At 42.5% G+C, this 23,126-nt stretch overlaps 1 protein-coding gene across 3 annotated transcripts in view; it reads left to right on the forward strand.

Annotated features, from left to right (window-relative positions):
- Window positions 1-22,434, forward strand: part of cog6 (component of oligomeric golgi complex 6) — a 45,637-nt gene extending 23,203 nt beyond the window's left edge. Inside the window, exons 10-20 of one of the 3 annotated variants that reach the window (XM_080772422.1) lie at window positions 1,432-1,523; window positions 1,900-1,964; window positions 2,931-3,022; window positions 4,338-4,455; window positions 6,502-6,633; window positions 7,819-7,986; window positions 9,631-9,738; window positions 13,966-14,019; window positions 14,968-15,047; window positions 20,673-20,786; window positions 21,052-22,434. In XM_080772422.1, the coding sequence (XP_080628548.1) occupies window positions 1,432-1,523; window positions 1,900-1,964; window positions 2,931-3,022; window positions 4,338-4,455; window positions 6,502-6,633; window positions 7,819-7,986; window positions 9,631-9,738; window positions 13,966-14,019; window positions 14,968-15,047; window positions 20,673-20,786; window positions 21,052-21,085 (1,057 nt within the window). In that variant the 3' untranslated portion in view covers window positions 21,086-22,434. Of the gene's footprint in view, window positions 1-1,431; window positions 1,524-1,899; window positions 1,965-2,930; window positions 3,023-4,337; window positions 4,456-6,501; window positions 6,634-7,818; window positions 7,987-9,630; window positions 9,739-13,965; window positions 14,020-14,967; window positions 15,048-20,672 lie in introns of all 3 variants that reach the window. The other 2 variants (XM_080772421.1, XM_080772423.1) reach the window with 2 other exon arrangements.
- The last annotated feature ends 692 nt before the right edge of the window (window positions 22,435-23,126 follow it).

A 23,126-nucleotide genomic window follows, 5' to 3' on the forward strand; every position in this document is an offset into this window, starting at 1 on the left:
TATAACATGTTTAACACCAAAAGCGATTCCCGCCCAAAATGGGTTAAAAAATACAAAAAAAACAGCCATGTCACCAGGCACCAAAACCTTTTAGAATGTATTCGTATTCATTTATTTATTTTATAGTCGTTAAATAAATAGTCACAAATAAATTGATCAAGAGAGCCCCCCCCCCCCCCCTGCTCGAAACCGTTTGTGGGAATTTAATTAGAGGCGTGAATTCTTGGAAACGAGGCATCATTGACCATACAGAGTCGACGAGCATCATGAGTGCACCTCTCCCCACCCTCTTCCTGCTCTCTGCCAAGAAGCCTAATGGGAGTCGTTCTCAGAATATCAGGCCCTGGGTGGAACAGCACGCGTTCACCTGCATTTTTACAGCATCATCAGCCATTCTCAGAAGAACATCAGGTTCTCTTTCACCTCCCGACGGCCGAGGGCACGGATACGCACATGCACACGCACGAGCACAGACAAACGCATAGTCGCATACCCGATGCAACACATGCACTCAGGTTCATGCATGTAGGCAAAACCTATGCATTCACAATTGTGCAGTCATTCAAGTACTACTCACTGTGTTGCTGCATGCTTAAACACGCACACATACATATATATTATATTATATATTATATTATATTATATTATATTATATATTATAATAAAATACTGGTAGAAGTTATATGAATATTAGTCGATCCGCCATCTGACATGCCACCGCATTATAAATGACTGACTGGACAATTCCAAAATATCCAGGAGTCTCACCTCATAAAATGTCTAAAATAATGGTCCCACATCTTACTGAATTTTTTCATGGAGCCACCCAGCAAGCATCTGGCACTTACACCCGCCTTCTAATGAGAGCGCAAAATCTGTCTTGGAAGAGCCACCCATCGACTAAACTAATACACGGCAACCTTCCCCGTGTTTCTTCACTAGTCCGATCCAGAAGGACACAGTTTGCCGGCCACTGCTACAGAGCTGACAATGAGGTTATATCTTCCCTTCTTCTCTGGAGTCCTGCCTCAAACCAGACCAGAGGTAGAAAACTGTCGTTACCTGATTTCATCGCTAGGGACACATGCATCAGTAAGCAGGAACTGGGGATGGCAATGAAGGACCGGGAAGTCTGACATGGCATTGTGAAATCCATGATCTCGACCGCGGTCGAAAAATGATGATGATGATCTCTAAGGGAGAAAACTAATTTTGGCCGCTTGTATTCGCAACCTAAGTCACCAGACCTGAATCGCCAGAAGAACATATTTCTAATGGCCGTGGCTAGCGATTCAAAATATAGAATGATTGTGAGGTGATCATCTTGTCAGTTGAATTATGAATTATTGTCTTTGCTTAGTTTGGTTTAGTCCCAAAATGCGATTAGTCACACTTATTCCTGGGCTGATGTTTGTTTTTCATATTTTCTAGGTATGTTGGGGACATGTTGGCCTGGCTGCACCAAGCCACAGCCTCTGAGAAGGAACACCTAGAAGCACTGCTCAAACAGGTCACTCTGCAAGGTACTGTCCCAAGTCTCCAACACAAGCCATCTGAATAATGGGTTTACTTTTCTTCTATAATTCTATAATCTGCAAGCACATAGTGTGGCACAAAGTGATTGTATAACTGCTAATTTTGAATACCTAAGTATAATAATTGTTAAAGCGGTTAAAATGATTGAAAATAGCGTAAATAAAAAATGCCACAGTGCTCTTCCCGGTCTTAATGGGTACTACAGCAACTAAAACGGACTGTAATAAAACGGTTGTAATAATGGTGATCACCTACTTACAACGTTGCATTTCATCTTTTGTCTGCTACAGTACATGTAGCGATCAGAAGTGTTGTTCGTGTAAAAACAACAACACTGAACACTCATCTTCTGTCCAATTACAGGTGTGGAAGAGAACATGCAAGAAGTAGTGTGTCACATCACAGAGGGAGTCTGCAGGCCACTTAAAGTGAGAATGCTCTACAATTACATCCAGCGGTTCCCATCATGTGGGTCGGGGACCCAAATAATGGTCAAAACACTACGTTTTCTTTTTTTTGTACGTTTTTAACGTTTTTAATGGTAATATAACATTCAAGTTTTATTGTGATACAGACAAAGTAGACTATTTTATGATGGTTCTATGTGCTGAAAATGCATGCGGGCCATCCATCTGACTACTTAAAATTAACTGCATGTATCAATAAATGAATTCTTTAGCCAGTGTTTTTCTCTTATTTTATGGTGGATGATCATCTTTTCTTTCACCTGGAAAATACATTTTGTAACCACGGTAATTTAGTTATGGGCCATTGATTAAAGCTGGTTTTGACCAAAAATGCAATCTGGGAAAAGAATCCGAGATATGCATTTTTGTACATCTGTTTACATTGAGGCGGATGGAGACGGAGTTTTCACTTCCGGTTAATTTCCGATTGTATCGTCAATTCGTCACCTAGCAACTTAGAACTATTCGTACGTTGACGAAGAGCGCTGAAAAGATCATAGGACGTGATATCGCATTTTTGGCAGTCAAGCATTAGATTTGATGGGACGTAAGTATTTATAGTAGTAAAACGGCCGTGCGATTCCTTTATTATTTTCTATTGAAAATACCATCATGGCAAGAAGAGGAACAATACAGACTGGAGATAATTGCATGATAAATACATCATCAAATAAATGCTCTAACATGTATGCGAGCTGTTTTTTTGCGACCACGTGATTTCTTTGTTCCTGGTTACAAGAACAGTAAAACGGTGACTCACATCTTGCACATGTTCACAACACGTGTTGCAAGCTTGTAGATCGTATATTTTCATTAGTTTGGGTCTCGGGAGACATTGAATGTGTCTTTTGGGTCTTGAGCTAACCACTGCTTCAGTCTATAAAGACACTTCTGCGTGCGTGCGTGCGTGCGTGTGTGTGTTTTCAGGTCAGGATAGAGCAGGTGATTGTGGCTGAGCCAGGCGCTGTGCTTCTCTACAAGCTCTCCAACTTGCTCAAGTTCTACCACCACACCATCAGGTACCTTACACCTGGGGGTTAGAGTAATGTTAACTCCATAGACACATCTTTAATAGTGCTCTTGCCTGAATGACGGTCTGACTCTGTCCCCACTGCTAATGGAATGCATCATAAGAGCTTGTGCTCTTATCAGCCAGATGCTCAACAAAAGAAAAGAAAGCCTCTGCTTGCCAGGCTGTCCTCCAGTTCTCTTCTCACAAAGACACTTCCATGCCAGGGACCCGCAACACAGAATACTGAAACACTATAAAGGACTAGCATTATATAGGACTGGCACAGAAATTATCAAACATCAAACAAGCAGGCCCTAATTCGTTGCCATGGACATACTGTACTGTAATTATGTCCATTGTTGTGTCCTATATACTGTAGCACACACAACAAACAGTCCCCCGACTCCAAGTAATTTAAAAATTCTGGTCCCCTGCCTAATCTAGTTGATTACCTCTGAAGCCTCTGGGCCTTATGTTACGAAAAGAAAAAGAAACTACTAGAAACAACTCATTACGCAGAATGTCCCATTTCAAGTTTTCAAATCATCTTGAAAATATTTTCAAATGGCTGAAGTGGTTAATAGGTTTTGTTTTGTAATAATCAAAATCTACAAAGTAACTAAACAAAGTAACTTTGTTAGTTGGTACATTATTTCACCATTTCCCATTTGTATTGTGTGTATCATTTGTATCATTTGAATGGTTGATTAGTCACCTTTCCAACGAGGTACAGCTTGTAAGGAGCGGGCATTCGTGGAATGAGCAACACAGCTAAACGTGTAGGTTGTGCCTAATTTTGTAATATTATTATTAGTAAAAATGGCCAATATGTGTAGTGTTTTCCTTATTACTGTGGGAGAGTGCAATCATCCAATCCACTAAGCAACTCAAACTCAAAGCAAGGGTGAATACCAACCACTTTGTCACATTGTTCGGAGCACTACACGTTTAGCTACAGATTTATCTTTGTTGCTCATTCCACGAATGCCCGATCCTTACATGCGATACCTCGTAAAGGTGACTAATCAGCGCTTAAAATGATATAAAATACAATGCAAATTGGTATTATTAAAGTGGAGAAATAATGGACCAAAAAATGGAGTTTAGTAACTAAAGTGTTCCAATAATTGTAGTGGAGTGAAAGCACAATATTTAGATCTGAGATGTAGTGCAGTAGAAGTAAAACTATTGGAAACTGGAGATACTCAAGTACTATACATAAAGTAAAATGTTGAGGTATTTGTACTTTACTTAAGTAAATGTACCTAGTTGCTTTCCACCACTGACTGTAAAGCTAAGTGTGTGTTCATCCACCAATGCAGTTCCATCGTGGGGACCAGCGTGGGATCATTGCTCATCACCATGGAGGAAATGCACATCCTCAGCAAGAAGATGTTCTTCAACAGCTTAAGCCTTCATGCAAGCAGACTCATGGACAAGGTACCGGAAAGAGAGCTCCCGCGTGAATGCATTGTAGTAGTTGCGTGTTTTATATTTGCATTTTATTTTATTTTTTATTGTGATTTATTAACCCATTTGCCATCTCCCACACACAATGGGCGTTGGATGTCCAATGTGGTTTATTAAGATAGAAGAGAGAGTTCGCTGTGTTCTCCCAAACCATTTAAGGCCTATTTTCTAGTCTCTGGTGTGCTTTCAAATTTCCGTCTTTAATGACGTGCCCAGAATAGGCATGGTCAATGTGGTTTAAAAGAATCACACCCGTGTGAAGTGAGGGGTGCTAATATGTTAAAGTCTAACTCATGTTGATTAGGTGATATAAAACAAACGGTGCCAACACAAGCATTAAATGCCAAAAGAGACAATATGACGTAAATATTCCCTTTATTGTCAATGTCAATGCTAAAGACAAACATTAAACCTGTGTATAGGAGGGTCTAGCGCTCCTCAAAAAAGGCTCTTAAACAAACATTATATCTTCCCTTATCCATTTGCCATTTTTTACTATTTTGAAATAATCTAACTATTAATACACCAATTCTAACAAAAATCCCATACCGCCCCAGCCCTAGCATCCACTCCAGCCTATTTCAACTTGCATCGTCCCAAGTAGGCCAGTGTCCAACGGCACTGTAGAGGCTCCAACAGGCACCGCTCTAGTAGTTAAAATAGCCGATCTACAAGCGTCACAACGTGTTGATGTAGATCGGCTGGTTGGAACTATTTTAAATTGTTAAATTGTATGACGTAGTATGCAACATGACATCACATGGGGTGCTGTTTTTTCTTACGTCATTATGCGCCACCATTCAGGCCACAGGGCTGTCGGCTGTCCAAAAACAACAGCCACCGATGGTGCTTCCTCAAATTGTCATCCACATATACCAGCGCACGAGCTGCAGCCGGGAGGGGGGGGGGGGGTCTGGTCACTACCCCAATCATTAGCACTACCAAGAATCTATGGCCTTAGCGGGACACTAATCAAATCCCAGGACCAGGAACACAGGTCCTCTCGTAATCATTCCTATTAGATGGCCAGAGGTAGCGGCCAGGGGCCCCAGTTCTCTGAGCCTAGTGAAATGAAAGTGTCTTTTCATTAGGGACAGAAAGGGAAGGAAATAAAAACAAAAGGCTATTCGCTGTCGTTAGTTGTTGGAGCCTGCATGTTTTTTGGTCTGACACAGCCCTCATTACAGGTAATTGTTAATGATCTGGAAATGTTATGAAGAGCATTTGTCCGCCTGAAGGATATAGATTACGCGGTTGGAGTGTTGTGTGTGTGCTGCGCCACCGCCCAACACTCCCCCCACCTACGCTACCACACATTAGGTAGCGTAGAACCGGTGATTGTGCTTTCGTTGTCCAATGCTCCTAAAGACACTGGAAAACCCAGGCTGTCCACTTATCTCCTTTTGACACAGAACATTGATTCAGAATCAGCATCAGCGTTATGTCACATAACACATGACATCACTTCTTTACATTAATGGTGTAAATAAGTGTGTTTTGTTTGTTTGTGCGCACTCTTTCATTTTGTAGTTTCCGTACGAAAAGAGAGGATAGCGTTAGAGTAAGAGCAGGAGAAAAGGAAACAAGAAAATACAAGACATAAACGGGTAAAATATTCCAAAAGATATACCGTACATACATACATAGTGTACGTACATAGTAGAAGGTATGTTCATGGTGCGGAGTATGCAGAACTGCCGTGTAAGCCTCACACATGACATCATATCTTCGCTTTTTCATCAGTGAGTACAAAATGGTAGTCGAACATTAGTGCCATTGTCCTGTCCTTGGCAGGTGGAGCTTCCCCCATCTGACCAGGGCTCTACAGCCTCTCACCCAGACCCTGACCTTTGTCCTGTCCTTGGCAGGTGGAGCTTCCCCCATCTGACCAGGGCTCTACAGCCTCTCACCCAGACCCTGACCTTTGTCCTGTCCTTGGCAGGTGGAGCTTCCCCCATCTGACCAGGGCTCTACAGCCTCTCACCCAGACCCTGACCTTTGTCCTGTCCTTGGCAGGTGGAGCTTCCCCCAGCTGACCTGGGCCCTACAGCCTCTCTCACCCAGACCCTGTCCCTGCTCAGAGATGTGCTGGCCTCACACGACTCCTCCGTGGTTCCCCTTGACGCGCGCCAAGCAGACTTTGCCCAGGTAAGTCCTCCCACTCCCTACTCAACGACACTCAACTTGAAGGTTATCTAGGGGCGCCCGCTGGTCTGGCGGTCCGGGCGCATACCACATATAGGCTCTGGCCTGGCGGAGTCCCGTTCATGACAACCTTTGCTGCATGTCTCTCCCTTTCTCTTCCTCCCTCTTTCCTGACGTCTTCACTTGATACTATCGATAAAAGCAGAAAAGCCAAAAACTCATCTTAAAACTTGAAGGTTATCTAGAAATGGTAAACTGATTACACCAGATGGAGCGTTATTGAGTTCACAAGTTGATCATAATGCAGCCTCCACCGTGACTGGCGGTTGCGTCACTTTGTGACGTGTTGCAAGCTTGTAGATCAGCTGTTTTTTTATAAAATGTATTAAAATGCCAGTAATATCTTGGTATATTTGTCCTATCTGTTCCATGCACTTTTTTATTACGAGGCCTAAAAGGCAGAATGTAATTCTATTCATAATGTTCCAATTTCCAATGCCAAAAATCGTCAACAATATTAGTATTCAACTAAATTACACCAGTAAGACATCCTGAGGGCGAGAAACGACGCATCTGCCTGGGTGACGGCAGCCTGCTGGGCAGGTGCTGGCGCTTTGGTATGGGGGGGTCAGATCAACATATGGAATTAATTCTGTACTGGCCATACATGGAATGTGTCTTGAGTGTACAGGGTTTGATGAAGTCAGAACAACATATGGAATGTCAGAATAGGTCGGCTCCATATAAGGAGATCTAAGGGTGGCAGCGGGGGCAGTGTCTTGAGTGTACAGGGTTTGATGAGGTCTGACCATATATGGAGTGTGTCTTGAATGTACAGGGTCTGTCTGTGTGTCTCTCAGGTGTTGTCATGCATTCTGGACCCTCTGCTACAGCTGTGCACCGTCTCAGCCAGTCTGTCTGTCTGTCTGTGTGTCTCTCAGGTGTTGTCATGCATTCTGGACCCTCTGCTACAGCTGTGCACCGTCTCAGCCAGTCTATCTGTCTGTCTGTGTGTCTCTCAGGTGTTGTCATGCATTCTGGACCCTCTGCTACAGCTGTGCACCGTCTCAGCCAGTCTGTCTGTCTGTCTGTGTGTCTCTCAGGTGTTGTCATGCATTCTGGACCCTCTGCTACAGCTGTGCACCGTCTCAGCCAGTCTGTCTGTCTGTCTGTCTGTGTGTCTCTCAGGTGTTGTCATGCATTCTGGACCCTCTGCTACAGCTGTGCACCGTCTCAGCCAGCAACCTGGGCACGGCGGACATGGCCACCTACATGGTGAACTCGCTGTACGTGATGAAGACCACGCTGGCTCTCTTCGAGTTCACCGACAAGAGGCTGGAAATGCTGGAGTTCCAGGTCATTATCATCACATATTAATACTGCTTTGCAGAAATTCTCTGTTTGAGGAAAAATCGGAAATAGAAATTTACTTGAGTACAAGTACCAAAAGTAGAAAGTACTCATTATGCAGAATGTCCCATTTCACAAGTTTTCAAATGGCCGAAATATATATAGGGCTGAAGTGGGTAATGTATGTTTTATAATAATAATCAAAATCTACAAAAGCAACTAGTAACTAACGTTTGCAAGTAATTGTAGTGGAGTAAAAGTACAATATTTGCCTCTGAGATGTAGAGGAGTAGAAGTAAAACATACTGAAAATTGGAAATGGAATTTACACCACGGCAAAGACACACGTTGCATATTTTAATCATGTATTTCGATTTTGGAGAATGTAAAAAATAAGAATTCTTGATGGGAAATGCGTCTGCACTTGAAAATCCTACATTGTCGGCACTTACATCCTACATTTTCAAGTATATGTTTAAGTCTCAAGTGATTTGCAAGAAGCAACTTGGAGATAAAGTTATTTAAATGAGAGAGAAATTAAGCGCACCGACAAACTTAATCCTGTGTTTATGGTATAACACAAAATGGCCTCCTCTTCAGAGGACAGATTTCTTTAATTTTTTCATTTTCATTCAACCTTTTTCTTAGAAATGCATTGAGGGCAAGCCCTCAATGACGCAGAGACTACAAAAGGCACAATAAAACAATGTCATAATATTGGAAATAAGAGAAAACAATAATAACCTCAGCAGCAATATGAGAAACGTACTGTAGCATTAACACAAAGGATCAATTATACAACACCAAGGGGTTTGGGGGTTTATTAGGAGTATTGTGGGCTTTACAATAGCTAATTATTCCAATTCCATTCACTGAGACCCATCTGTGTCTAAATCTTTCATTGAACAGGAATCTTTTGTCCTCAAAAGCACTTCCACATACGTAGTACATAGTACATACCTATTCTCAGCACATCCATTATGGGCAAAGTACCCTAGACTCGAGCTCTTTATGGAAGTTTCATTATCAATGACATGAAAGCAGCAGCTTCTCAATTAGGAACAAGTGCTATCAGTGCACAATGCTGCTGCTGCTGCTGCTGCTGCTGCTACTGGCCAGGGGCAAAAATGATTCATATTATAATTTTTATAATTTTTAATCCCACGATTTTTACAACCCACTTTTTCAACCAGTGTCAATTATCTAATCTAATGTAATCCTGGGCGCTACACTTCCTCTGCCAACCTGTGGAGGGCAGCAGACTGACCTCATGCTTCCTTCTATGCATGAGGAGTCCAAGCTTCTTCTTTTCACCTGACAGGGTAGAGTTTCCCCGGCCGGAAGGAACACGTTATTCCGACCAGTTCCTTTCCCCTCCATCAGGGGGAGGTAGTTTAGAGACCAGGATTACTGCATGTTTTTTGTGAGGGTACCTACTAGGGCATTCACTTCTAGTCATTTTTACTAGTTGACTAGTTGCCTAGTTTACTAGTTGACTACCTATTATGTATTTTTATATATATATATATATATATATACTAGAATTTCGCTCATCCTAGCGTTACGCCTAAAATTTGCCACGGACAAGACCAAGTCTTTTGTGTACATATGGACATACTGACGAGCCCTGCCTCCACCTGTGTGCTGCAGATCGAGGCCCACCTGGACACCATGATCAACGAGCAGGCCTCCTTTGTCCTGACCAGGGCCGGACTGAGCTACATCTACGGCTGTGTCCAGCAGCACAGCGCAGAGCAGGTAACACACACACACACACACACACACACACACCAGTGTTGATGTTGACAGTCTTTTGAATAAAGTTTCATTTAGTTTCAGTCATATTTTAGTCATCCAAAAAGTGTTTAGTTTGTGTTTAGTTTTAGTCAACTAAATATAAGATTTTAGTCGATTTCGGCAGGCCTTGGTGGTGTCGTAATTATTTTACACTTGGTTGCATGCTGAAAATATCCAATCTACAAGCTCACGAAGTGGCGCAACATGACGTGAGCTTGTAGATCTGCTATTTTCAGGACGCAACACCAGTAGGGTAATGCCCCTATGTATACATGTATGTAATCTGACACCACTGTCATATCAAGCACAAGTAGTCATTACGTCATACGCTGGCACGGCGCATACGCATCAAGCGGCGACATACGCATCGAAGCACTGGACGAAAACTATTACTTGCGCAAGTAACAAGCGTCTGTACGGGGCATTACCAAGTGTAACAGAGAAGATAGCAGTAAGGAGGATGAAAGCTGGCCACTGCCACCGACACCAAGAACTCCCGGCCAAAAAGCTAGTACTGTGGGAACCAACACACAGGCATCGATCGAGAGGACGTCCCACACCTACCTACAGTACGTGGATGTACTGAAGAAAGATACTGGTGCGGAAAGCACAAAAGAGCTGGCCAGATGTACTGTATGGAGAACCGAGATGACTGGAGACGCCGATGGAAGGCTCGTCTGAGGACGACGTAGAGAGATGTTCCATACTGTATATGCAACACAATGTAGTTTAACAAGGTGCAAAATAAAGGCATTAAAGCAACAACAAAAAAAGGAACCAGGAACATGGTCCTCAAATATCTAGTGCTCAAATTATCAATATTATATATAGGAGTGACAGACCGTAGGAAAGCTTATACTATAACACATTTGGCCCTCGCAGTTATAGTAATACATGTACACACACACGCGAACGCATGTGCGTACACACACACACACACACACACACACACACACACACACACACACACACACACACACACACACACACACATAAAATGCACTTGCATTGTTTGCTCGTGCTCACCCAAGTGCACGTCTAAGAAGTGTGCATTTAGTCTGTGCTCAGAGCTGCTCAGGTCCTCTAATGGTCTACTTTACTAGGTCAGGCGTATTTACAAGGCTTTAGAATAGCTATTGCTATGGTTACCACCAGGCCAGGGGGCTTTTAGCAGTTCTGTCCAATTTTCACTTGAGAAGGAAACATGGAGGGATTGTGTCTTTTTTAAAGATGTATCACATTTTTGTGTCCACTAGTTGAGAATATAACCCCACGCACTCCCACTGGCATGGTACCAAAACCCACCAGTCTCTCCTGTCTCGAGGCTGTCCTCGTCTCAGCTTTCCTACGGTCTGTCACTCCTACACAGTCTCCCTCTCAGCTTTCCTATGGTCTGTCATTCCTACACAGACTCCCTCTCAGCTTTCCTGCTGTCTTATCTTATTGTAATTGCTGTACTGTATATAAATGCAGCATATAATAATGACCTTTATTGATAAGTCGACGGAATCAACCAAATATATTCTGTATGTTGTATGTTCACAGAAGGATGCACCAGAGTAAGGCCATGGCATCACCAAAATGTATCCTAGGGTTACAACATGTTCAAGTGAATAAACGGCTGCTGCACATGATTAGACGCCTGTCGGATCGTCAGACTGAGCTGCACCACATGCCATGAACATTTCGTACACAAGCTTGAGACTCGACATGAGATTTGATCGTTGGCTATGCTCGCGTCATATTGACAACAACAGATTGATAAATGCTGAGATTTTGCGTTGAGATACACCCATTTTGTGGTCTGCAAGTTCTTTTTTTTTTATGATCAGTACTTTATTATTTTTTACAAACACATAAAACAGAGAACTTAAAATACAAACACAAACAACAACAGCAGAGTACGTATTCATGGACAGGCAAGATAGATAAGATAAACAAATCTAATTAAAATGTGAAAATAGTTTACATTATTTACACGACCAAACGCAGCATCATCAACCGTATCATAATGTGTAGTAATACAATAAACAATCAAGAGGGCATTGCCTGACCATGGATCACACCAAGGGACCTGCAACATGACTGAGGAACACGTCCCACTTCAGATCATATTTATCCAACTGATTATTCATTTTAAAGGATAACCTCTCCAAAGCAGCCACAATACCGAGCTGAGTGAACCATACATGTGCTGGAGGTAAAACCTCAGACTTCCATTCCTTAACAATGATTTTCCTACCCACCATTAATGCTGTTTGAATCCAGTCAGCTAGAGGTGCAGGGAGGTGTTTTAGTGGCGATGGATCACCCAGAATAAAGAGAGCCGGTGTATAAGGAATATCCTGGTTTGTGATTGTGGTCTGCAAGTTCGATAAATAAGGGGGGGACCAAAATGTTGGACCGACCGACTGACATAGACCATCATTAGATGGCCCTGAAATCAACAGAAGTGGGTCCATGAATAGAAGATAAAGTCTCTGTGAGGGCCATCACAGTCAGACCTAAAACTAATAGAATCCATCTGGGGGCTTATTTACTATGCTGCAAATTACCACCAGGACCACATAAGTCTGCATCGCCGCATGTTTTCAATTTAGCGGTTTATTTATTAAGACTGATGATGTAAATGAGCACAGCCGCAGTGAGTTAATGAATGCACTGCCGCTATTGAAGTCTCGTTTTGCCTCCAGTGAGGAAAATCAACTTTATTCTACCGAGTGAAGACCCACCCTCGTTGTGGGTGCAGCCAATAGCAGTCGTTAGTGGTAGCATTTCGGGACCGGAAGTTCAATGATGGCAATTTTAAATTTGTCGAGCAGTGGTAATAAAATCCAGCTTGGTTGAGCGTCTATGAACACTACTGGCCTGTGTACCCGTTGAGGGAAGCTGGTTGGAGACTGTGATACTTATCACTGCACATATAATACTGCTACCGAGGTCCTACCAATTACTGTGATGAAAGCTTTTCATTTCGTTGGAGTTAAAGCTAAATCTAAATGTAGTAAAACGTGTGCTTTTTAATTTTTTTCATCAATGAATTTCACTATTTCCACATTAACCCATTAAAACAGTCTTTGTATTGAGTTTTTTTTTAGATGGCGTTGGCTAAAATGACAGATCTACAAGCTCACAATGCTTGCACATATGCTATATATATATTTTTTTAAATCTTTTCAGAGGTTAATATATCCAGTAGATTATTAGCTAATCATTTTATAATAATAACTTTTGTGCAGTAATGTTTCTGCCAATGATTGTGAAGGTGACACTGTGTGCGTGTGTATGCACGCAGGTTGTACAGTACCATTGGGATGACTGTGGTTTACCATGTCAGCCTAGGAGCTCTGGGTCGTGTGGGGACACAGCACGCCCCAACACTGAGAGCCAGAAGTGACGATGCATGCTAGTGTCCTCCGTGACCTTATTTACCATCTTTGTGTTTTGAAGTTGTTTGTTTTCGGTCACTCTCTCGTCTGCATCGCCACATTGGCTGCCCCTAATTAGCATCTTCTCTAACAGCTCTATAAGGCGAGTACGAGCATGGCTTAGCAGTGCTGTGACCCTCCATCTCCAGAGAGAAGAAAAGAAGGCAGTTGAATGAGTGTAAAAGCCTGTGATATTTTTTTGCTTCAAGGAAGTGTGGTGACGTGCATCAGTCTTTGTCGAGCGTCTATACAAACACAATTGGCCGGGGGAGGGATGATGTTTGTCACGGCACATACTCCTACGGGCAGGGCCAGCATCTGTCAGCAGGGAGTGTTGGGGCGGAAGGCTTAGGACGGAGGCATTACGCCCTCATAGGGGGGTAGGGCATCCAGGTGAGCCAGAATGATATGACAGCAGTGACAACACACAGAAATGTGTGTGGGGAGGAATCATCAAATAGTTAATTGTTAAATAACATTTAGAGTTGTAAATGTCATGTTCGGGTAGCTTAGTCGAACTTGTGAGCCTTTGGACCAGAAGGTCATGGGTTCTATCCCAGGCCCCACCAACTCAGCTTTTGATTAGCACGGCTTGCGTGCGGCAAGTCGTACGTGAAGTACTCTGAGCTGCTGGTAGGTGTGGCGCTCCACCTCAGCAGTCCAACTCCCATGGGTGTAGCGCGTTCTCTGCTGATACCGACAATAAGCCTCTCCCAACCTACTTACTGTACTAAACGCTCTTTGTTGCTCTTGGTTCCAGGGTCCACTCTCCATCCTCCCCAGCATGGACACGGCCTCAATGAAAACAGCCATGGTAAGTTGTTCACCAGGTGACCTCAGGCCTCGCCTCGTGTAGGCAGCCCACCCCGTTAACCTTTTTAACCTGAAGAGACCTGAAGACTATTCTGTAAACTACTTCGTAATTCAACTACAAAGTTATTCAACATTCTTTCAAACACTTGACCAAACTTTTCCAAAAATAGCAGATGTACATGATTGCAGCAGGGAAAAAAATCAAATGACACGAATGCTTTCCCGGTTTTAATGGGTTTATATATCGATTGTTATGTTGTGATGTTCTTTTTACGATTTGTTTAGCATTTCTTATATTTCAACAAATTGAAAAGAGAACACATTCCAATAGTGAAAATTGCCGATCTAGTGTAATTTCTCGTAATCGAGGCAAAAGTTTTAAATCTCACCATGTTGACTTTTTTGTCAAAAATATATTTTTGCCACGGATATACAAAATGAATATTACACCAGAGAAACACAAAGAGATTATAACCTCACGGGTCCATTTCAGAGTTATGGGGGTCCAAACGTTGGAGAACCACTAGTGGGCTCCTAATGAGTGTCATATATATTCTGAAGAAAACCTTGACATTCTTGACTTGACATTCAGTAATTGGGTCTTATGCTCAAAATAATGACATTATAATGGTTTGTAAAATTACATTTGCCATGGACAAGACCAAGTCTTTGCCACACCGTGTATGGACAAATATTTTTTAATTGCTAAATACAACACACAAGTAGGCCTACTTAGGATTGATACATTCAATACCGATTATTTGCATTGCAAAATGATACCATACGATAAAAAAGTCAAACGATAAGATATGTTGCTATTTACATATCGATACACTGATTGTTGTTGAAATTGGAATAGATTCTTCAATGCAGTTACTGTCTGGTTCCACCCCGTGTGTGCGGTGTCTCTAGCTTCCATCTGATGGTTCTACTGTACCTCATCTCTCAGGTACAGTTTGACAGGTACTTGTCATCTCCGGACACCCTGGTGATGCCGCAGCTCAACTTCCTGCTCAGTGCAGCCATCAAGTGAGTTCTACTTTCAATTATGTTCACAATTCAACACAAGGCAGATTCTGAAAACGCCTTCTAAATTCTAACCTAAGTAATATTTATTCTAAAATGTACAAACTATATATACATCACGTTGCGTCATATAACACGTCACACACCAAAAATAATGCAATGCGTCGCCTGATGAAGTCTAAAACCAGGCTTAGGCGGAGGTAATTTTGAGAGGCTAGGTTCAAATTAGAGACCGCTGTGTGTACAAGAAGACCAACTTCTCTCTCATCTTTGTATAAAACAAAATTTCAAAAGCAATGTTTAAAAACATCTACTCTGTAGAATGCTGGTTGTTTAGAATTTGCTCTGGTCCCATCTGCCTGGAATAATGCAATTTGAACATTATATACTAAATATATAAATATTATCTATACATATTTTATTATTCTGCATTTCAGACACTTCCCCAAACAAACACGCATGGAGTTTGGATCCTAAATGGAGCAAACATCACAATACTGCTGCACCTACACTTCTATGTCTTATTAACCCATTCAAACCGGGAAAGCATTTCCAAGCACTGACCTCTGGGGGTTGCGTTACACATATGCTTTTAGCTTTATGGCATTGGACGGCTGTATGTGTGAGTCACATTTTTACTGGGAAGTGCAACTTCGCTGCAGGAGCACTCAGGTTAATGCTCTCTATTAATGGACACGGGGCCAGTGCTGATGGCCAGGACGCCATTAATTAGCTTCTAGTCCATTTCTCACTCACACCCGTTTTCCCCGAACGTCCCCATCTGTAAAACTCCATTCTTTGTCTCTCCTCTCTTTCTCTTTCGCTCGCTCTCTTCCCCCCGACCCCCCCTCTCTCGGTACTCCTTGGCGATAGATACACAGGGAAAAAACAAACCAAATCCCCAATTCCCCCAACACTCAAAGAGTGCACAAAATAATTGAGACCTCCTTTCAGGCCTGTTCTGTCCACGTTGCATGCATTGCCAGGAAGTCGTTTTCTTTCAGTAATGCACCAGAGACCGTTCGGCCCTCTGAGGGCCAATTAAAACAATGGATCTCCAGAGAATTTCCTTTAAACCTGTTTTTCAACATTACCGGCCGACTAAAAAGCCTCTGCTCTGTGTCATCAGCGCCCTACCCTATAGGTGGGGTTGGTGAAATTGGCCTTTCTGTGTGGAGTTTCCATGTTCTCCCTGTGGGGGGACACAAAAAATATCATGCTGTAATCATGGTCTCTATACTGCCTCCCCCTGGTCAGCCAGGGCCTGATGGAGGGGAAAGGAACTGGTTGGAATAATGTGTTCCATGGCTATTAGTATTATTATTTTTTCCTGTTAATATCCTTACTGTACACTTCAATGTTTTACTAAAGTCAGGCTTTCACTTTCAGATATCCATCTGCTTCTCAGAATCTGAATTTTTTAAATTACATTTCATCATACAACAGTTCATTCGCTATATCTACCACTATTTTGAGCATGTAGATGAAAAGTTAAAAAATAAAATAATAATAAACATCACGCTTCTCGATTATCTGATTTAATCGAAAATGTAACGGACAGAATAATCGCCTAGAAAACAATTGACATTTGCAGCCTAATATTTTTGCATCCATATTTTTGCATCCTATGCCTCTGTTCTGTCCTGTGAATCTACAGTATGTGTTGCCACTCTTTTCAACTGCTATACAGTATAGTATGTGTATACTGTGTTCATGATTTTCATGTTTCTCCTTGCTCTCCCCTCTCTTTGCCTCCCCTGCCCCCTTTGTTCCTACTTTATTTTCCTGGAAAACAACTAAATGACAAAAACCAATGTCACCCACTGATATTTACACCTGTACAGCTGTTATATGATGAATACATCTGATTCATACTATCTGTCATCACAGGATGTGATCCCTAAAAAAAAAGAAAACTATTAGGGTTCTGCTGTGGTTTAAGTTATCAGTCACCATGACTGATTTTACTCATTTTGATTCTGAAGAAGCCAGCATGTCTTCTATGGCAGCATGTTGCGCAGCAGAACTATCTCCCTATTCTTAAACTAGATAAACTCTCAGTTGAGAGTTTGTAGATTAGCTATTCTATTCTATTCTATTCTACATATTGTGTTAATTGGGCTCCTATCACATTGTTTCACAAATTGCACATTAGGAGCTGGCCATACAACATGTTTCAGTCTTGAGATTTGTATTTAACTTCAATCCATGTGAAGCCCTCTATCTGCAGTGTAGGGCTGTCATGATTACAATGTTGATGATTAATTGTCACACACATCATTGCTATAGAGTACAGAGGGTATGCCCATGGGTACAGGCTTTAGGTCTGACAACGACAACCTATCTCAAACCATAACCACAAGCAGCGCATGTTCTCCAACCTTAACGCATGTTCGCCAACCTTAATCCGATCGTTTTCCGCATGTCGGTCCTATGGTATGTCGGATAAGCGCGCGCACCCCAATCGCATGCATAAAATGAGTGGCAAATCGAGTTGCAAAGTTGGTTTAACGTCGTTTAACATTCAATGCATATAGGACTTTTCTGTTTGGATGCATGGACTGTCATAGCCAGAAAGAAGCTTTTTTGCCACTCAGTCAGTAGACGTTCCCGCATAACTTCCAGGTATGATGATGATGATGTCACACGCATACCCTCTATTAGCGATGTAATTGTGCTTTTTTGCATTGAACATTGGAATGTTACAATTTGTATTTTTTGTTGTATTTCTGTTTCTCACAAATTGCACTGGGCAGATATGACAAATAACTTAAATATACAAAGAAATCACTGAGACATTTAATCTTTTTTATAATTATTTTCTTTCCGAAATATGTGCACAATAGCGGAAATAGTTTATCTACACAACACGTCACGAAGTAAGCTAGTTCTGCAATTTTTTTAAACATGGAAACGATTGACGATTATGAAAAAATAATTGGGCTTATCTCAAATAATTGCGATTTAGGCGATTATGTAATAATACCAGTGACAGGCCTACTGAAGTGCGTCCATAGATGGCAGTGTGCACCACCACACTTGCAGTGCTGCTGCTGGCTTTGGCACAGCAGGTGGGGGTGGGTGGAGGTGCTGCTGCTGGCTTTGGCACAGTGGGTGGGGGTGCTGCTGGCTTTGGCACAGCAGGTGGGGGTGCTTCTGCTGGCTTTGGCACGGTGGGTGGAGGTGGGTGGGTGGGGGTGCTGCTGCTGGCTTTGGCACGGTGGGTGGGGGTGGGGTGGAGGTGCTGCTGCTGGCTTTGGCACGGTGGGTGGGGGTGGCACGAAACGGTCTGTGCAAAAAAGGGGGAGGAAAAAAAATAATCCAGTGAGAACACTTTTAAGTGGACCCCAGGAAGACCAACTGGTTGCTATGGCACCAGTTAATGGGGATACTTAATAAAATAGGAAGAAAATCATAACACTTAATTCTTACAGTTGCGTCTCACAGTTATTCTCAACTCTTTGCTTGCTGAGTAATCCTGGAGAGAAGCGTTTATATTCTAGTAGCCGAGAAGAAGAAGCAATGTGCTTCACAGAAAACGTGTACCAAAGCACTAGAACAATACTACACACTTTCACACAGATGACCGAACATGTACAACAATATGAAAATGTGTGATACAGGCAGTGGTTTGTCATTAACGTGAATGTATAATTCCAGAGTAGACAGTCAATCATTACAGTTTGTAAATAAAAAAGAAATCCACGTTGGTCAACTATTACAACAAACGAGATCCAAGCGGGACTATTTCCATCTGGTTTCTCCTGGCGGTACTGTCATGCAATTTTCGTTTCCCCTTTGTGGAATTGTGCTTTCTTTCTTGTTGTTGTCTCTGTTGTAGCAGCAGCAGGCCATATTTCTATTGCTTATTATTATTATTGTTGTTCTCTACTACTGTAGCGCCTCTCCTTACTAAAGTCTCGTGACGCAAGGCCCCACTGGCCGGAGGAGAAAAACGGGCAATCGCTGCGTCCACTCAGTCATTACCCAAGAGCTGCTCCCAATCACTTCCTGTGATTGGAACCGGCTCCAGTTCGGACCCCGGGTATTTTCGGTTCTCGGGCTTACCCGAAGACCTCTAAATGGGATGAAGTAAATTAACTCCACTTTGAAGTATATGAACATGGGTCGGCGGTTCGAATCCCGGCTCCTCCTGTCTACATGTCAAAGTGTCCTTGGGCAAGACACTGAACCCCAAATTGCTCCTGATGAGCTGGTTGGTACCTTGCATGGTTTCCGCCGCAATCGGTGTATGAATGGGTGAATGTAATGCACAATCTATGTAAAGCGCCTTGGATAAAGGCGCTATATAAATGCACCATTTACCATTTTACCATTTACAAGGGAAAATAGCCGACCTACAAGCCTAGAACGCATCACAATGTAATGTTTTGTGAGCTTGTACTAGATTGTCTCATCTTCCTCGCACAACACTGTTGTACGCAAAAGTAGTAATCGGAATCTTTATTGTGACATCATCACGTCAGCATTGCAGGTGTAAAATTCTGTTCGTTTGAGCTCTCAACAATGCATTTACAAGAAGAGCTAGGATAGAGAACGAGATGAGAAGAAAAGAACACGGATCACACAGCAAAAAAATAACAGGAAGGCACACTGTTCAAATGAAATAATGGAACAGTATGCATAAGGTGCATGATTATACTTAAATAATGGAACAGTATGCATAAGGTGCATGATTATACTTAAATAATGGAACAGTATGCATAAGGTGCATGATTATACTTAAGTGGTTAATCCAAATGTTGCAGCCGAACATGCCGTATGAGGCCCCACACCCACCTCTTTAAAAGAGCTTGGAAAAGCACTAGATAAATCTGAGCTATTATTAGTAGTAGTAGTGATGATAATGATCTTTATTTAATATAGCACCATTCATACACAAAATGCAGCTCAAAGAGCTTTTCACACAAAAGAATAAAAACAAGTGCATAAAAATAACTAAAATATAAATGGGGTATTTATATTGCACTTTTGTCCAAAGCACTTTACATAAATTGTGCATTGCATTACATCACTCACACAGACACACACACACACACACATCCATACACTGATTGCGGAAGAAGCCATGCAAGGCACCAACCTGCATATCGGTCCCATGTGTTCAGAGTCTCGCTCAAGGATCCGGACACTTCGACACTAACTCTGGGGGAGCCCGGGATGGAAATGGGGACCTTGCGGTTCCCATCCAGCCGCTCTACTGGCTAATCCATTAAACCCCTACTGTCTACTTTACCCCTGATCCACTGCCGCCCAAAAAAGGAAGCATTTAAAACAAATGAGCACAAATCCAAGAGAACAGGGGGACACATAGATAAAGCAATGGAAATGAATCATTGAGATAATAGGCGAGGCTTCTCATTAGTTGTAATACGTCTCTTTGGGGTGGAAACCTCATATTATTATACTTTTCAGGATTCAAATTCAAAAGCTGCAGATCTGCAAGCTCGTTGTTTCGACCTTGCAGATCTGCAACTTTTGATGCTTTTGTGTGACGCCGTAGGGCGTTAATTTGCCGGAAAAACACCAAAAGTTAGAATATAGAGATGGGAGGTTTCTTATCAGTAATGTTAGACTAGTAGTAAACCATGTGGTATGACTTTGCAGGGAGCAGATCTTCCGGCAGTCCACAGAGCTGGTGTGCAGGGCGTATGCAGAGGTGTACAAGGCCGTGAGCGCCCCCGAAAACGGATACAAGGACACAGACACGCTGGTCCCCAGGTCCCCACAGCAGGTTCAGTCCCTGCTGTCCTGAGAGACACGCTGGTCCCCAGGTCCCCACAGCAGGTTCAGTCCCTGCTGTCCTGAGAGACACGCTGGTCCCCAGGTCCCCACAGCAGGTTCAGTCCCTGCTGTCCTGAGAGACACGCTGGTCCCCAGGTCCCCACAGCAGGTTCAGTCCCTGCTGTCCTGAGAGACACGCTGGTCCCCAGGTCCCCACAGCAGGTTCAGTCCCTGCTGTCCTGAGAGACACGCTGGTCCCCAGGTCCCCACAGCAGGTTCAGTCCCTGCTGTCCTGAGAGACATGTCATCATGATGTTTGCAACTTCATATTGCAAACATCCTTGACTGTTCATTTAAACACTTTGGACCAAATTGATATATTTGGACTCACCATCTGAGAAGATTTAGTGCCAGGGAACCTCCTGAAGAGAAGATTTATGTTAAAGAAAAAATAAATCAACATTATTTTCACAAGCAGCAGATGTATAAGCTCGCAGCATGGCATTAAGTGGTGCACTGTGAGTTTGTAGATCTGCTATTTTGGAGCCAACATTTACCACATTATCCACCAGGACCTGCCCTTAGATCTACATAATTTTAAATGTCTCTGCAATTTGGAGTAGATTCATGCCAAAGGGTCTTTTATAGTGTTTATGATGGATGGAGTCGTGATGCTACTTACATTAGCATTGGGTTGTTAGGTGATGATGTCAACAGCAGTGGAGTGCGCCATCTTGCATTTTGCACGCACCCACAACCATTGTTATCTGTTTCTTTCGATCGCCTTTATCTCCAATTCCTTGTCCCAGATGGCATTTCTGGTCAAAAGAAGGTTTATTCAACGCTGTAATCATCGCGGTAGTCGGTATAGCATCTGGTCGTGGGTTTTGGCTCTTCAAAATAAGGGTAAAACGGGGGAAATCCTTGGCAGTACGAGGTGAATTCATTTATTAATCCTGGCGGTTAATATGTTAAATGTGTAAAGTGGTTAAATGATTGTGATGTGTTGTTAACAACCTTACCTGGGGAATTTTCATTTTTTCTTTTGTATTGATTGTTTTCTGTAGGAAACTAGCATTTGTACTAAATAAATGTATTGTCAAACAATTCATTTATGTACAAATACGTCTTTCTGTATATTGTTGTGGGAATGGAAAGATAAATGACAGAAGGTGGATATATAACATACGTATGTATGCATGTTTTATTCTTTATAACAAATCCATGGTGTCTCTCTCTCACCCTGTTGTCATGCTATGTGATTTGAGATGTAAATTGTGCAGCCTTGTGTTTTCCCCCCCATTCAGATAGGGCTAGATAGTGCAGCGTGAATCTGTCATGTCATCCAAGCATGGATTAATTGCGTAAACATTTTTAATCTAATTAATTTCCCAATTTAATTAACTCTGTTAACTCAGTTATTTTGTAACTCTAGCATTCCTATTTTGAACATCATATACAGTAGCACACTCTGAAAATAGCAGGTCTAAAGCTCACAGAGCGTTGCGTGTAATTGTAGGTATACAGTATAGACCAGTATTTGCCGTTTGTAGGTCGCGAAGATATTTCTTATTGGTTGTGAGTAAATTCCCATGTAACGTAGTGACACACGCTGCTATAACTAGACTGAGGTTACTGCACCTGAGAAGCATCTTTCATTCCATTCACACAATGGAAACAGTTTTTTGAACTTGAACTTAAAATAAATAAATAATTATGATTATATATAATTGTTTTAATTAATTTATTTTTTAAATAAAACAAAAGATCTGTCAGGTTATACTGCTTGAATTTATTAAACATCCTAGGTCGGTTGTGAAAAAGGTATAACCTTGTTCATCCAAAGACACTGCAGGGTGGAACCGCTACTTGTGGTTAGACCAGTTCCACTTTTAGTTGTAATATCATAGACTATTACAACAGAGAGGATTAACGACGGCACCACCTTTCTGTTTCCCCCAGTGTGCTATAGTTAGCATGATGTCAGGGCAGGCAGGGCATTGCCTTCAGCCTTGGCAGTTGGCACCACCAGTGGGCCCTGCCTGCCTCCCAGGATTTCCCCAGCCAGCCAGCGAGCCGGATGTTGCTCAAATATCACTGGGCAGGACATCATGTGCAGGGAGAGGGAGAGAGAAACGCCACTGTGTTTAACTGGAGGCAGCTCTTAACTTAACTTGAAATAGACTGGAACACACTATTCTCCTCTCGTTCTGTTGGCTGCAGCCAAATGCCAGGAATCTGTGTGTGTGTGTGTGTGGGGGGGGGGCACCTCTCTTTGCACAACTTGGGCCTGATTGAGGCTATGGTAACACATGCAGGACTGCAGTAGTCCCGTTC

Source organism: Protomyctophum bolini, assembly GCF_963924005.1.
Source record: "Protomyctophum bolini genome assembly, chromosome: 9".
Classification (NCBI taxonomy): Eukaryota; Metazoa; Chordata; class Actinopteri; order Myctophiformes; family Myctophidae; genus Protomyctophum; species Protomyctophum bolini.